General features: G+C 55.4%; 1 protein-coding gene across 1 annotated transcript in view; it reads right to left on the bottom strand.

Annotated features, from left to right (window-relative positions):
- The window catches only part of BCL7A (BAF chromatin remodeling complex subunit BCL7A), a 43818-nt gene extending 34364 nt beyond the window's left edge, over positions 1-9454 (bottom strand). The window contains 3 exon segments of the mRNA XM_017864000.1: positions 860-941; positions 9361-9391; positions 9394-9454. Of these exon segments, the coding sequence (XP_017719489.1) occupies positions 860-941; positions 9361-9391; positions 9394-9454 (174 nt within the window).
- Between the last annotated feature and the right edge of the window lie 4175 nt (positions 9455-13629).

The following is a 13629-nucleotide window of genomic DNA, read 5'->3' as shown; positions in this document are numbered from 1 at the left end:
CTAGTTATGTATGGCAAAATACTAGTTATGTATGGCAAAATCCTAGTTATGTATGGCAAAATACTAGTTAGGTATGGCAAAATACTAGTTATCTATGGCAAAATACTAGTTATGTATGGCAAAATACTAGTTACGTATGGCAAAATACTAGTTATGTATGGCAAAATACTAGTTATGATGCTTCACAGTGAAGCGCTGTTAACTAATTTACACTTACTCTAACAGGTTAGTGCAAAGTGAGCTATAGAGAGAGAGATTTTTAAAATTCCAGGCTGATCAGGCCGGGCGCGGTGGCTCAAGCCTGTAATCCCAGCACTTTGGGAGGCCGAGACGGGCGGATCACGAGGTCAGGAGATCGAGACCATCCTGGCTAACACGGTGAAACCCCGTCTCTACTAAAAAATACAAAAAACTAGCCGGGCGAGGTGGCGGGCGCCTGTAGTCCCCGCTGCTCGGGAGGCTGAGGCAGGCGCCTGGCATACACCCAGGAGGTGGAGCTTGCAGTGAGCTGAGATCCGGCCACTGCACTCCAGCCTGGGCGACAGAGCGAGACTCCGTCTCAAAAAAAAAAAAAAAAAAAAAGAAGAAGAGGAAGGAAGAGGAAGGAAGAAGAAGAAGAAGACACATCTTACAGGATGCCCCCCACCCCCACTGCTCTGAGGGCCAGACTCTGGGGCTGGAGTAGGAGAGGCGGGGACTGGTCCAGCAGCCTCCCCAAGTCTAAGCTGGGTCCTTCTAATCCCAGGGGCTCTTGGTCCCAGAGCCCCAGCACGGTGGGTAGCAGCGAACAACCTCCGTCCCCGTGGTGGGAGGAGCACGAATGGGCGGCCCACCCCAGGGACCAGCCCTCCATACTCACATCGTCAACCTTGGGCTCCGTCACAGGGACCCATTTGTAGATTCGTAGGGATGTGTCACCAACGGTCACCCATTTCTTCTCCCTGAGGAGGACGAGGAAGAGCCTGTTACTGCGGACTCTTCATCCCTGGGGGACACAGGCCACGCTCCCCTGGGGCTGAGAGCAAGCTCCAGATCACACAGATGAGGGTTTGAATCCCAGCTTGACCCTCGCTAGCAGGAGCCCCCGGGCAGGCCACATCACCCATCTAAGCCTGGTTTCTCCACCCCGTTACACCACACAGCGTGGCTGCCCTCTCCAGGCTGTCGCCAAAAGGGCTGAGGGTGGGGCTGCCATTACAAGGACTCCTATGGGTGGCGGGAGTCAGGCCCAGGTTCCCCCTGTGTCACTGCCAATGCCACTCAGCCAGTGAACTGGGCCACCCGCACCCTTCTGGGCAGCAGAGAGGCCTCCAGGCCAGCAGGCCGATTCCTCCCGTCGGAGGTGGAGTCGTCACCAAGGACACCCCGGGGCTCCTCCTGCCCTCTGGGCAATGCGTCTGAGGTCAGGGAGGCAGAAGCAGGCAAGCTGGGGAGCTGCCCACACTGCCGGAAGAACGCCCTTCGAGGCGGCCAAGGAGAGCCAGGGAGTGGTGACTTCAGCCTGAAAGGAGGTTACACGGCCTGAATCTGTGGGTGGCAGCCGGGTGGGAGGGGACCTGCACCCCTGATTTGGGGCTCCTAGCGACCCTGCCTGCAAGGTCGCCCCAGCTGCATTATAAACGCCTGAAGGACCAAGTCCAGACCCCCCACTATGAGAGGCAGGTTTATGGATGAGGAGAAACTTACAATCCACAGAAGCAAACAGGACCAGTTTTCATTGGAGATAACAATGACCACCCTCTCCTCCACCCCACCACTCTGCTCCGAGCCACTGTCATTGTTCCGATTATTGCTATAGCCAGCCACCTCCTGTCCTTGACTCCCTGCACTCCACTTGTCCCTTACAGCCCGAAAGGCCCAGCAGCCACACCCCTGAGGGGACTGAGGCTCAGGAGAGCCCCCAGAAGCAGGGCTGGGGTTGGAACCGAGGCTTCTAAATCGAGGCTCTGCCAGATAGGAGATGTGTGAGGCCACCAAGGAGCCACTGATGGCTCAGCTAGGAGGCTGGCAGATTTAAGGGCCCCAGCAGGGGCTGTTGGGGCAGGCACACCCATGGTACAGGCGACACAGCTGCCCAAGTCCTCAGCAATTTTGGTGACAAAAGTTCCCAGAACCAAGAATTCTCTGTGGCATGAGCACCTCTGTCCGTGAGCTGCCTGGCACCTTTTCTGGACTCTGCCCAAACTCAGCCTTAGGTCACCCCCTTGTGGGGCACACGGCCCTCACATGCTGGTGTGACAGGTTACAGGACTCCTACCCTGTCACCACGAGGGTTGCGGGATGACAGAGCATACTCAAAGCCAGCCAGCCGAAACCACAGACACCCCACCCCCAAAAACTCTGCCTGCTCGGGTCCCATGTGTTCCCTCAGAGGACACTACAGCCTGGCTTTTCTTATTATACCCAATGGCCATTCCTAGTGCCTTTTATGTACTAAGTACTGTGCCGGCTCGTCTGGCAGGAAATGGCAACTTCCCCATTTGACAGATAAAGAAACTGAGGCACAGGGCGGTGAAGGTGAACTCATTCTCCCAGAGCCAGCACTCAAACCCTTCACCCAGCACAGCTGTTGAGATCAGCCTCTCCGCCCCGCCTCCTTGCACCTTTTCACCCAGAAACGATGCAGGAAAGACGGGTGTCTTAAGTCTACTGGCCAGTCTCCTGCCTCCTGTGGGCAGAGCAGTGCCCACCTTTCCCCTCCTCCATTCTGAGCCATCAGAAGGTGTCCAGAAGAGACAGGGTGCTCCTGGGAAGAACCTCAGTTGTTAGAGCAACCATCACAATAGCCATTGTGTGCCCAGGCTGTTACATGCCAGGCTCCACGCCAAGCACTTTACTTACACACCCTCTCTCCCTGGGATTCCCAACAGGCTACAAGAGGGAGACGATTGTCACCCTTTTTACAGATGCAGAAACAGGATGCCCAGAGAGGTTACACCACTGGCTTGGGGTCTCACAGATAGGAAGTGGCAGAAGAGAATTAGATTTGGGCTTGGACCCCAGACACCACCTCCTGCTATTCTGTTTCCCATGAAAACCAAGAATCATTCTAAAGGAGCGCCAAGGTAACAGAAGCTGGAGGAAGAATGACAAATTGCCAGGACGCCATGCAGATTGGCCAAAGCCATTCATGACTCATGAGCCCTGGACCAGCTTCCCAGTAAATCAACCCATTCAAGGTTTGATTGTGTTTGGGGGGAAAAAGAAAAAGTAATTGACTTGTAACATACAGGACACCTTTCAGGGCAGAAAGTGTGCCAGAGATCTGGGCTTTGTGGCCGCAAATCAGCCAAGATGCAAGTTTGCAGCTGCTTCCAAGTGAAGCTCAAGACCACCACAGGCTACAAGCTGAATACAGCCAGGCTTTCGTGCCTCTCTTTGCCCCAACTGGCAACCTCTTCACCGAGTTCTTAAGTTACCTCAGCGATGAGAAACTGTATTTCTAGGTGTGGACATTGAGGGGGCTTTGGGACAGAGGCAAGAACATTAAGAACTCTACCTCTGGGCTGGACCTATGCTCAGCCAAGCAGCCACCCAGAGAGGCCATGGAGCTCAAGTTTAAGGCACCAAGTGAGCACCCAGGAGGACACAGGATTCCCCAGACACATTGGGAGGGCACACGGGTTCAGCAGAGTAGCTGAGGTTTCCCACAATTGCCCCCCAAAACCATCACCACAGAACACATAGCCCTTCCCAAAAAGGGGCATTGCTCCCCTCCACCAATGAGGGTATTAAGCTATGCTCATCACGTTCTTATTTTTTCATTTTTTTAAATTTTTTGAGACAGACTCTTACTCTGGGGCCCAGGCTGGAGTGCAGTGGTGCAATCTTGGCTCACTGCAATCTCTGCCTCTCGGGTTCAAGCGATTCTCCTGCCTCAGCCTCCTGAGTAGCTGGGACTACAAGCAAGTACCACCATGCCCGGCTAATTTTTATATTTTTAGTAGAGATGGGTTTCACCATGTTAGCCAGGCTGACTGACCTCAGGTGACCCACCCACCTCGGCCTCCCAAAGTGCTGGAATTACAGGTATAAGCCACCGCGCCCAGCCAATTTTTTATTTTTTTGAGATAGGGTCTCCCTCTGTTGCCCAGGGTGGAGTGCGGTGGTGCGATCACTGCTCACCGCAGCCTCGACCTCCTGGGCTCAAGTGATCTTCCTGCCTTGGCCTCCCAAAATGCTGGGATTACAGGTGTGAGCCACCACGCCTGAGCCCCACTTTATATTTAGGGTGGCAAACAACTGTTCAACAGGCGTGTTTTATTTTGCCCCCCCAAAACTTTAAAAATTTAAAACTGCTGCCCAAAATTAAAAAAAAAAAAAAAAAAAAAAGCCTTCACATAAGATTCCAGACTTCTGGCTACTCTTGAAAACATGACCCGGGCCCACATGCCCTGGGGAGCGACAGCTTGCCCCAGATGGGCTCTCTGGCCCCCTCGGATACCCTCACTCTCGACACCTGTAGGCACTAGGTCTAGAAATCACCACAACCCCTAGGTTGCAGCCCAGCTTGCTGCAAAGCTGGCCCTGGCTGTGCCCTGCGCCTCCTGTCTTGGGGGCCCCGTCACCTTACCCTGACTTCAGCACCTCTCTTCCCATTACACTTGGGTTCCTGGGAGGAAAGGACAAAAATGAGTTCCTAGCAGTAGGAATATAGCCTCAAGTGCTCCTCCCCAGCACGGACTCCTATATAAACTACAAGAATCCATCCCAGATTCTCCAGGCTAAGGCCAATTTTGAATATTCTCCTGTGTCCAGGTCCAAGGGCTAGCCAACAAGACCATCTTAGGCTTACCCACTGCCCAAGAGGACCCTGCTGACTCCCTCCAGGGGAGCTCTAATCCCTGTCCTTGTACTCACTTCTTGGGGCTAGTCCCTGTCACCTCAGGAGGCCTGGCCCATGGCTGGCTTCACCCTAGCGAGGCCCACGTCTGCCTGACCTGCCACGTGCCTAGAAGGAAGGTCTCCATGATGAAACCTCCGGAGGAGCTGAGGTAAGGGAGGCCTCAGGCCCAAACCTCTGCCTCTCCTGGGACAGATGGGAGGTCTTCAGGCACAGACCTTTCTCAGTCCTCACAGCAAGTCATTGAGGGAACCCTCAGACCAGGCTGAGGGGTCCTGGGCCTAAGCCTAAGCCTACTTTGTTTGCTTGTTTTGTTTTTGGAGACAAGCCTGTCACCCAGGCTGGAGTGCAGTGGCATGATCGCAGCTCAACGCAGCCTCAACCTCTTGGGCTCAAGTGATCCTCCAGGCTTAGCCTCTTGAGTAGCTGGGATTACAGATGAGGGTCACCATGCCTAATTTTTTCTTTTTTCTTCTTTTTTTTTTTGAGATGGAGTCTCGCTCTGTTGCCCAGGCTGGAGTGCAGTGGTGCGATCTCAGCTCACTGCAGGCTCTGCCTTGTGGGCTCATGCCATCCTCCTGCCTCAGCCTCCCGAGTAGCTGGGACTACAGGTGCCTGCCACCATGCCTGGCTAATTTTTTGTATTTTTGGTAGAGACGGGGTTTCACCGTGTTAGCCAGGATGGTCTCGATCTCCTGACCTCATAATCCTCCCGCCTCGGACTCCCAAAGTGCTGGGATTACAGGCGTGAGTCACCGCGCCCAACCTTTTCTTTTTTTTGAGATGAGTCTCGCTCTGTCGCACAGGCTGGAGTGCAGTGGCGCGATCTCGGCTCCCTGTAACCTCTGCCTCCCAGGTTTAAGCAATTTTCCTGCCTCAGCCTCCAGAGTAAGTGGGATTACAGGCATGCAGCACCACAGCCAGCTAATTTTTTGTATTTTTAGTAGAGAGAGGGTTTCACCATGTTGGCCAGGCTGGTTTCGAACCCCTGACTTCAGGTGATCTGCCTGCCTCGGCCTCCCAAAGTGCTGGGATTACAGGCATGAGCCAGTGCGCCCATCCTAATTTTTCTTTTGTTTTCTTCTTCTTCTTTTTTTTTGAAACGGAGTCTCGCTCTGTCACCCAGGCTGGAGTGCAGCGGTGCGATCTCAGCTCACTGCAAGCTCCGCCTCCCGGGTTCACACCATTCTCCTGCCTCAGCCTCCCGAGTAGCTAGGACTACAGGCGCCCGCCACCACATCTGGCTAATTTTTTTGTATTTTTTTAGTAGAAATGGGGTTTCACTGTGTTTGCCAGGATGATCTCGATCTCCTGACCTCGTGATCCGCCTGCCTCAGCCTCCCAAAGTGCTGGGATTACAGGCGTGAGCCACCGCCCCTGGCTTTTTTTTTTTTTTAAGATATGGAATCTCACTATGTTACCCAGGCTGGTCTTGAACTCCTGAGCTCAAGAAATCCTCCTGTCTCAGCCTCCAAAGTGCTGGAATTACAGGCATGAGCCACCGTGGCGGGCCTCCAAGCCTCTGCTGCAGCCCAAGCTTTCATCTCCCACCATTGCCCTGAACCCCTTCTCTCCTCCACCAGCACAGGGCCTCCAAACCCTGGCCCAGTTTCCCAAAAAGAGGCCTGCCATTTTGTTTTCCCTTCAGCCATCTTCTGGTCACCTCACACTCCACCGGCCTGCCTTGCTGAAACAGCCCACAAAGAGAAGAGGAGACAGCCTGCCCCAAATGAGAGGGAGGCCACAGCTTTTCCGGGGGTGGGGGAAGCGTCAGGGGACAGTGGGTAATTTTGGGGGTCACTAGGGCTGAGGAGAAACCCACCCAAGGCTCATGGGGCCGAATGATCTGCCAGACACTCCACCTTCCCTCTGGGTAAAATACAGGATGCCCTGTTAAATTTGCATTTCAGATAAATAGATAATTTTTTAGTATAAGTGTGTCCCAAATATTGCATGAGACATACTCAAAACATTTATTTTAATTCTTTCACTGTTTATCTGAAATTCGAATTTAACTGGGTGTGCTGTATTTTTATCTGGTTACACCTGGCAACCCCACCTCCCCACCAGTGGTGAAATGCATGGTTGGTGGCCACACAATTAATAAACAACCCAAAGTCTCATGGGCTGAGTCAAAGACCCAATCCAAAGGCACGGGGAAGGTGGGATATGGCTTCTCAGGGGCCGGAGAAACCTGGGCAATAAGTCCAAGGCTTTCGCTTAGAAGGGGCCAAAAAAAAAAAAAATCTCAAAGCCAAGTTTCTACAAAGTCCACCTTATAACACGGACAACACTGAGCAACAGCTCCTCCTGCGCCCAGGGCGCGGTGCTCTTGGAGGCATGACCTCACTCGTCCTCAACAACCCGAGGGGACCTGGAAGCCAAGCAGAGAGCCCCGGGTCACCATGGTTAGAGAAGTGACAATGATATGCCCAAGGTCGCGGCAACGAAGTGAACTGGAAGCTGGACCATGAGATCCCAAAGCCTGAGGTCTTCAGAGGACACGATGTGTGGTTTCCCCAAACCCAGGGAGGCGCAGAGGCACAGCCTCACAAGCCCCAGCTACAGGCCTGGTCCCCGGCGGGGTCAGCGGGCTGGAAGGTCTCCAGGCCGGCCGCCCTGGGGCCCGCGGGGTGGGAAGCCCCATCTCTCCATCTGCCCTCCCGGCAGAGCAGCTGGCTGCTCTGCGGGAGCAGCTGTCAGGGTGCAGGAGCCTCTGTCCCGCCGGGAACCTGGGGTAGGAGGCCCCACCACGCCTCCTTGAGAAGAGAAAGGCGGCTTGCCGGCTGCTTCCCAACCTCCAGGTCGGCGGCAGAAGGGACCCAGACACAGACACCAGTTCTTTCTTTGCACAGGGGCTGAGGCAAGGAGGGGAGCAACTCCGGGCTTCCCGCGGGGAATCCCACAGTAGAGGGGGCTGCGGGTTGTTTTCCAGCGTGTGTGTTGGCCTGCAGCTGTTTCTGCCATTTTTAAATGGCTCCAGTCGGGCACCGGGCACCCTGCGTACCAGGGGAGCTCCCGAGACACCGACGACTTGGATCTCAACTTTGGAAAGCCTCTCCTTCTCACGGTTCTGAAAATTCTTTGTCCCACTGGAGCCAAACCCAGCCCACGGCCGGGCATCCGGCCATCGCAGCCAGCCCTTTCCATAGGAGGCCGGGGAGCACGTGGACTTTATTGATTTTCCTCTTGCCTTTTTTGTTGGGTTTGACTCAGAAAGGACAGCTAACTTGTGACACCGCCACACCGGAGGCTCGCCCTCAGTGGCTTTTAGAGACCGAAGCGCTACTCGAGAAACGACACCCCCAAACGTAAACATCCCCTGCCACCGGGCCTGCCCGGCTTCCAAGCTCGAAATAAAGCGTCGGGACGAGCCCGCGGGCGCTGACACTCGGGGCCAGAGTCGCCGCGGCTCCTCTCTCTCCGGGACCCCGGTGAAGGCGTGGGAAAAAAACAATAAAGTTGAAATCAGGGATCGGGGAGTTTTCAACAAGTCTGACCCAACCTGGCGATCTGCTCGCGCCTCGGGCCTGGCCCAGGGGCCGATTCCGAGCAGACCCCGACGAGGCCGCGGAAAGGTTCGATCCCCTTAATATCGACCGGGCCACGCCGGGGGGACGCTAAAGTGAACCCGAAAACCACGCGCGGCCGCCGCCGCGTCCCCTCTCCCCCGTGCAGAGAACAAAAACAACGGCTCCCTCCGCAAAACAAACACGAGCTCCCGGTGTGGAGAGGCAGCCGCGGCCCAGGACCAACGGCTTCTGACCAAAAACATCCGCTGGCCCGAGCCCCCCTCCCGGGGCGCCGCGCAGAGTCGGGTGGAACGTGGGCGCCCCGCGTCCCTGGCCGCTGGCGCCCGGCGCTCGCCCCCATCTTTCCTGGTCGCCGAGAGCCCTCGCTCCAGGCAGCCCAAAGCGCTAAATTTAAACGGCTCGCGCTTTGCAAACTCCGCAGACTCGAGGGCGCCGGGCCCGGGAGGCGGGAGCAGGCGGCCCGGCGGGCCGGGGCCGGCGGAGGGCGGCGGGCGCGGCCGGGGCGCGCGGGGAGGAGAGCGGCGGCGGCGGCCGCTCGGAGCCTGCAAATGGAGCTCGCGCTCTCCCGCCGCGCCGCATCGCGCCCGGCGCGCGGGAAGCCGCTTTCATGTGACTTGCACAAAACGAATGGTCTCTGGGCCGGCCCCGAGCCCCCCCCTCCCGGGAGGCCCGAGGCGCCGCGCGGGGGCCGCCCGCCCGCTCCAGCGCCCGCCCCGGCGCCCGCCGCCTCCGGGCGCCGCCACCGCCGGCGCCAGGTGGGCGACAGGCACCGAGCGCCCTGGGACAGCCGGCCGCGGCCCCCCGCCTGGCGCAGGTGACCCGGCTTCGCGCCGCCGGCCGCCCTCCGCCCAAGTCCGCGGGGCCGCGGCGGGGCGGGCCAGGGCAGGCGGCCGGGGCGCTGCGCCCGCGCTTTCCGGAGCGCGCTCGGGATCGGGTGGCCGGGAGGGCGGCGGGGCCCGGGGGCGGGCGCCCCTCCGGCTTCACCATTTGCGCACTTTCTCGATCGCCGCCATGACCTCTTGATATCATCTTTGGCCCGGCTCCTGGTCTCGGCTCGAAACCGACCCCTGCCCGACATGGTTCCGGCGGGGCGAGACGGAAGGCTGGGGAGCCGGCGCCCGCCGGGTCCTGCTCGCGCTCCGCGGCGGCCACACCTCGCGGCCCGCCCGCCGCTCACTCACTCGCGCCAGACACTCGCACTCTCACACGCACACACCACACAGAAAAAAAAAAAAAAAAAAAAAAAAAAAAAAAAAAAAAAAAAAACATATACCACCACACCACACAGCACACAACACACACAACACACACAAAGCCCGGGGCCGCCGCGCGCCCGGCCAGTGCGCAAGCGCGGGCGCAAAGCTGCACCGAGCAGCGGGAGCCGCGCCGCCGCCGCCGCCGGCAGTGCGGCCTCCTTGGGGCGCCGCGGCCACCGGGCACCGGGCAGCCGCCCAAGCCACGGCCTCCTGCGCCCCCCAAGAGGGGACGCCCCGGACGCCCTCCCGGGGAGGTGGCCGAAGGGCGCATGGCGACCCCGGCTCCGGGCGCGCGGCGGGGCGGGCGTGCGGACGTGCGCGCGGACCCTTCCTCGGAGGCCGCAGGTGCCGAGGGGTCTACAGGAGACAGCCGGTCTGCGGGGCGGGGGTGCGCGTTCCCCGGGAGCCAGCCCAGCTGCCCCTGCCCTGCCCCCGGAGCGCGGCGGCGGGTGCAGTAGTGCAAGTTTCTTGCGGGTCTCTTGACTTCTCCGAGTTGAAGGCGCCGGTTCGGGACGCGAGGTGCTCTTGGAAAGAGTTGGGCATCGCGCATCTCTGCTGGCCCGCGGCCCTGTTCAAATGCGAGCTAGGACGTCGCCTGCCCCAGGCTTTCTCCTTTTGGAAAACTGGGGTTGTAGGAAGGTGCCTGGGGCCAGGCAGACTACCAGAGACTCTCGACTTTGCGTACTAAAGAGTTTTCTGCTCAGCAAAAGCTGAATGATGATCAGCATCGTAACAGGGACTCTTCCTCCCGCCCCCGTCCCCCTAGAAGTTCCCTTGTCATAAACAAGGCGAGAGGGTCTTCGCTGAGCTTCACCAGAGGATCACGATTTCACCTTAAGCCACTCCTGACTTCAGTACCAGACTGAGACCAGGCGCTGCTACTGCCCAAATGGCCCTAGAGGGTACTAGGGGCTGGTCCCATCTACAAGGAGGGCTTTTGAGGCCTCCGAACAGAGCCCTGGGGAGGAATCGGCGATAATCAGGGTAACCTGGGTGCCACTTCTTGGTGTTCAGCTGTGGAACCGGCTGGACCAGAGCTAATGCGCTCCCAGAATGAAGTGGGAGACCGAGAGTGGCCCAAACGTCAGCGCCCCGGGCCTGGAGATGAGAGCCCGACAGCAGCCATTTCACAGCTGGGGAAACTGAGTCCCGGGAAAGTTCAAGGTTGAGCCTTAAGCTGTCACTCATTCTAGACGTTTCCCCTGAGGGTTTGGTCTTTGGGGAAAACGCTACTGAGGAAATGGAGAGACCGCAGGCCTTTTCCTAGGCATTTCTTTCTACTATTCTGAAACGCAAACTCCTGACGTGAAAAATGAAGAAAAGAACAAATACCAGCCGGGTGCGGTGGCTCATGCCTGTAATCCCAGCGCTTTGGGAGGCCGAGGCGGGCGGATCACTTGAGGTTAGGAGTTCGATACCAGCCTGGCCAACATGGTGGGTGAAACCCCGTCTCTACTAAAAATACAAAAATTAGCCGGGCGCAGTGGTGGGCACCTGTAATCCCAGCTACTCAGGAGGCTGAGGCAGGAGACTCGCTTGAACCTGGGAGACGGAGGTTGCAGTGAGCGGAGATCGAGCCACTGCACTCCAGCCTGAGAGAGAGTGAGACCCTCTCTCAAAAAAAAAAAAAAAAAAAAAAAAAAGGCCGATGCAGTGGTTCATGCCTGTAGTCCCGGTACTTTGGAGGGGCAGATCACGAGGTCAGGAGTTCGAGACCAGCCCGGCCAACATAAATAAACCCCGTCTCTACTAAAAATGCAAAAATTAGCTGGGCGTGCTGGTGCGGGCCTGTAATCTCAGCTACTCGGGAGGCTGAGGAAGGAAAATCGCTTGAACCTGGGAGGCAGAGGTTGCAGTGAGCCAAGATCATGCCATTGCACTCCAGCCTGGGCGACAGAGCAAGACTGAAATAAATAAATAAATAAAAAGAGAAAGAAAGAAAGAGACGAGAGAGAGAGAGAAAGAAAAGAAAAAAAGAAAAGAAAAGAGAAAAGAAAATAAAAGAACAAATACTTCAGAGAATCATTCCGAGAATTTTCTGGGAAAATATGCAACAGCAGGTCATAAAACAGATCTCACAGAGATCTATGTGGGATCAATAGATAGGTGCTTTGGGCCACAGGAAACTTTAAAAAGATGTACCTTAAAATTTAAAATAGGAAAATATTATGTCAGAATTCAGATAGTGACTGAGGAACGGATAAATGTGTCTATCCACACAACGGGATATTATTCAGCCATGAAAGGGAACGAATACATGCTACAACATGGGGTGAACCTTGAAACATGCTAAGTGAAAGAAGCCGGTCACAAAAGGATAAAGAAGCCCATTTGTGGGAGATATCTAAAACTAGGCGAATCCATAAAGACAGACATCAGATTGGTGGTTACCAGGGGCAAGGGGGAGGGGAGAACAGGAGTGACTGCTAACGGATGTGGGGTTTCCTTTTGGAGTGATAGGAAGGTTCTGGGATGAGATAGTGGTGATGGTTGCAGAACAGTGTGAATGTACTTAATGACACTGAACTGTACTCTTTTAAATGGTTACAATGGTCAATTGTATGTGTATTTGATCATAATAAAAAGAAACCTAGGCTGGGCGCGGTGGCTCACACCTGTGATCCCAGCACTTTGGGAGGCTGAGGTGGTGGATTGCTAGAGGCCAGGAGTTTGACACCAGCCTGGGCAACATGGTGAAACCCCATCCCTACAAAAAATTCAAAAAATAGCCAGGTGTGGTTGTGCGCATCTGCAGCCCCAGCTGCTCAGGAGGCTGAGGTGGGAAGATGGCTTGAGCCCAGAACATAGAGGCTGCAGTGAGCCAAGATCATGCCACTGCATGAAGGAGAGAGAGAGAGAGAGAGAGAGAGAGAGAGAGAGAAGAAAAGAAAGGAAAGAAAGAAAAGAGAGAAGAAAGAAAAGAACGAAAGAAGAAAAAGGAAAGAGGGAGGAGGAGAGGGAGGGAGGGAAGGAAGAATGAAGGGAGGGAGGAGGAAGGAGGGAGGAAGGGAGGGAGGGAGGGAGGGAAGGAAGGAAGGAAGGAAAAAAAAAATACCCAGCTTCTCTAGAACCAGCAGACCTGCAAACTGGACCCTCAGTGTCACATGGCACCCATCGGCTAGAGCTGAAGGACCCTGTATTTTTCAGACAGAATTCTCTGGGTCACCAGTGCACTCATAGCCACTTTACTCATTTGTGTTACCTCTCTGGCCCCTGAAGGTATTTGTGATTTTGATCCCCGATAAAACCATAAAGCTTTCTTCAAATGTCCTTTGTAAATCTAATATGTCACTTTTAGTAGTTTCCTGTCTCCTGCAGGTATTTTTACACTTCTTTCTTTCAACAAAGCACAGTAGTTTTACAGCCTGTGTCTGAGGATTCTAATATTTGACATCTCCGAGAGTCTGTTTCTGCTAGGTCTTGCTCATGGTGTCATAGTTCCTTGTTATATGCCTGGTTCTCTTTGACCATGCTGGACACTAGTTTAAAATTTATTCATAGAGATAATTTGAGGCCTTCCCCTGGAGATAATTTATATTGGCTTCTGCCAGGCTCCTCAGGTCACCGCTAGTCCAGGATGACCTTAATCCAAGTTCAGGGTTTGTGAGTCCCTGACCACTCAGGTGATGTGAATACTGGCCACACAACTGTGCCAGACTGGTTGACTCCTTGTAGTCTGAGGGTGGAGTCAGGGTTGTGCTGCAGGTGGTTTACAGGCCTCTGCTTCCCAGCGCTGTGTTCAGTGACCTCATGCTGAGAGTTTGGAATCAGCTGTGGTGGGAGTATTTACACCATGGAAATTGGCAAATGATCTATACATCAGGACCCTCCTTCCCCAGCCCCAGCCAGAGCTCGTGGTTGAACATTTACCAGCATACCATTGGTGGAGTCCGACAAGGCCCAAATTATCATGGGAAAGGACTCCCACTTAGTGTGAGTCGTGGACTTTTAAGTCTTTAATTTTCTGGCCTTTTTTTTTTTTTTTTTTTTTTTTTTT

Source organism: Rhinopithecus bieti, unplaced genomic scaffold, assembly GCF_001698545.2.
Source record: "Rhinopithecus bieti isolate Rb0 unplaced genomic scaffold, ASM169854v2 scaffold_74595, whole genome shotgun sequence".
NCBI lineage: Eukaryota > Metazoa > Chordata > Mammalia > Primates > Cercopithecidae > Rhinopithecus > Rhinopithecus bieti.
This window is presented reverse-complemented; position numbering and strand designations above follow the sequence as displayed.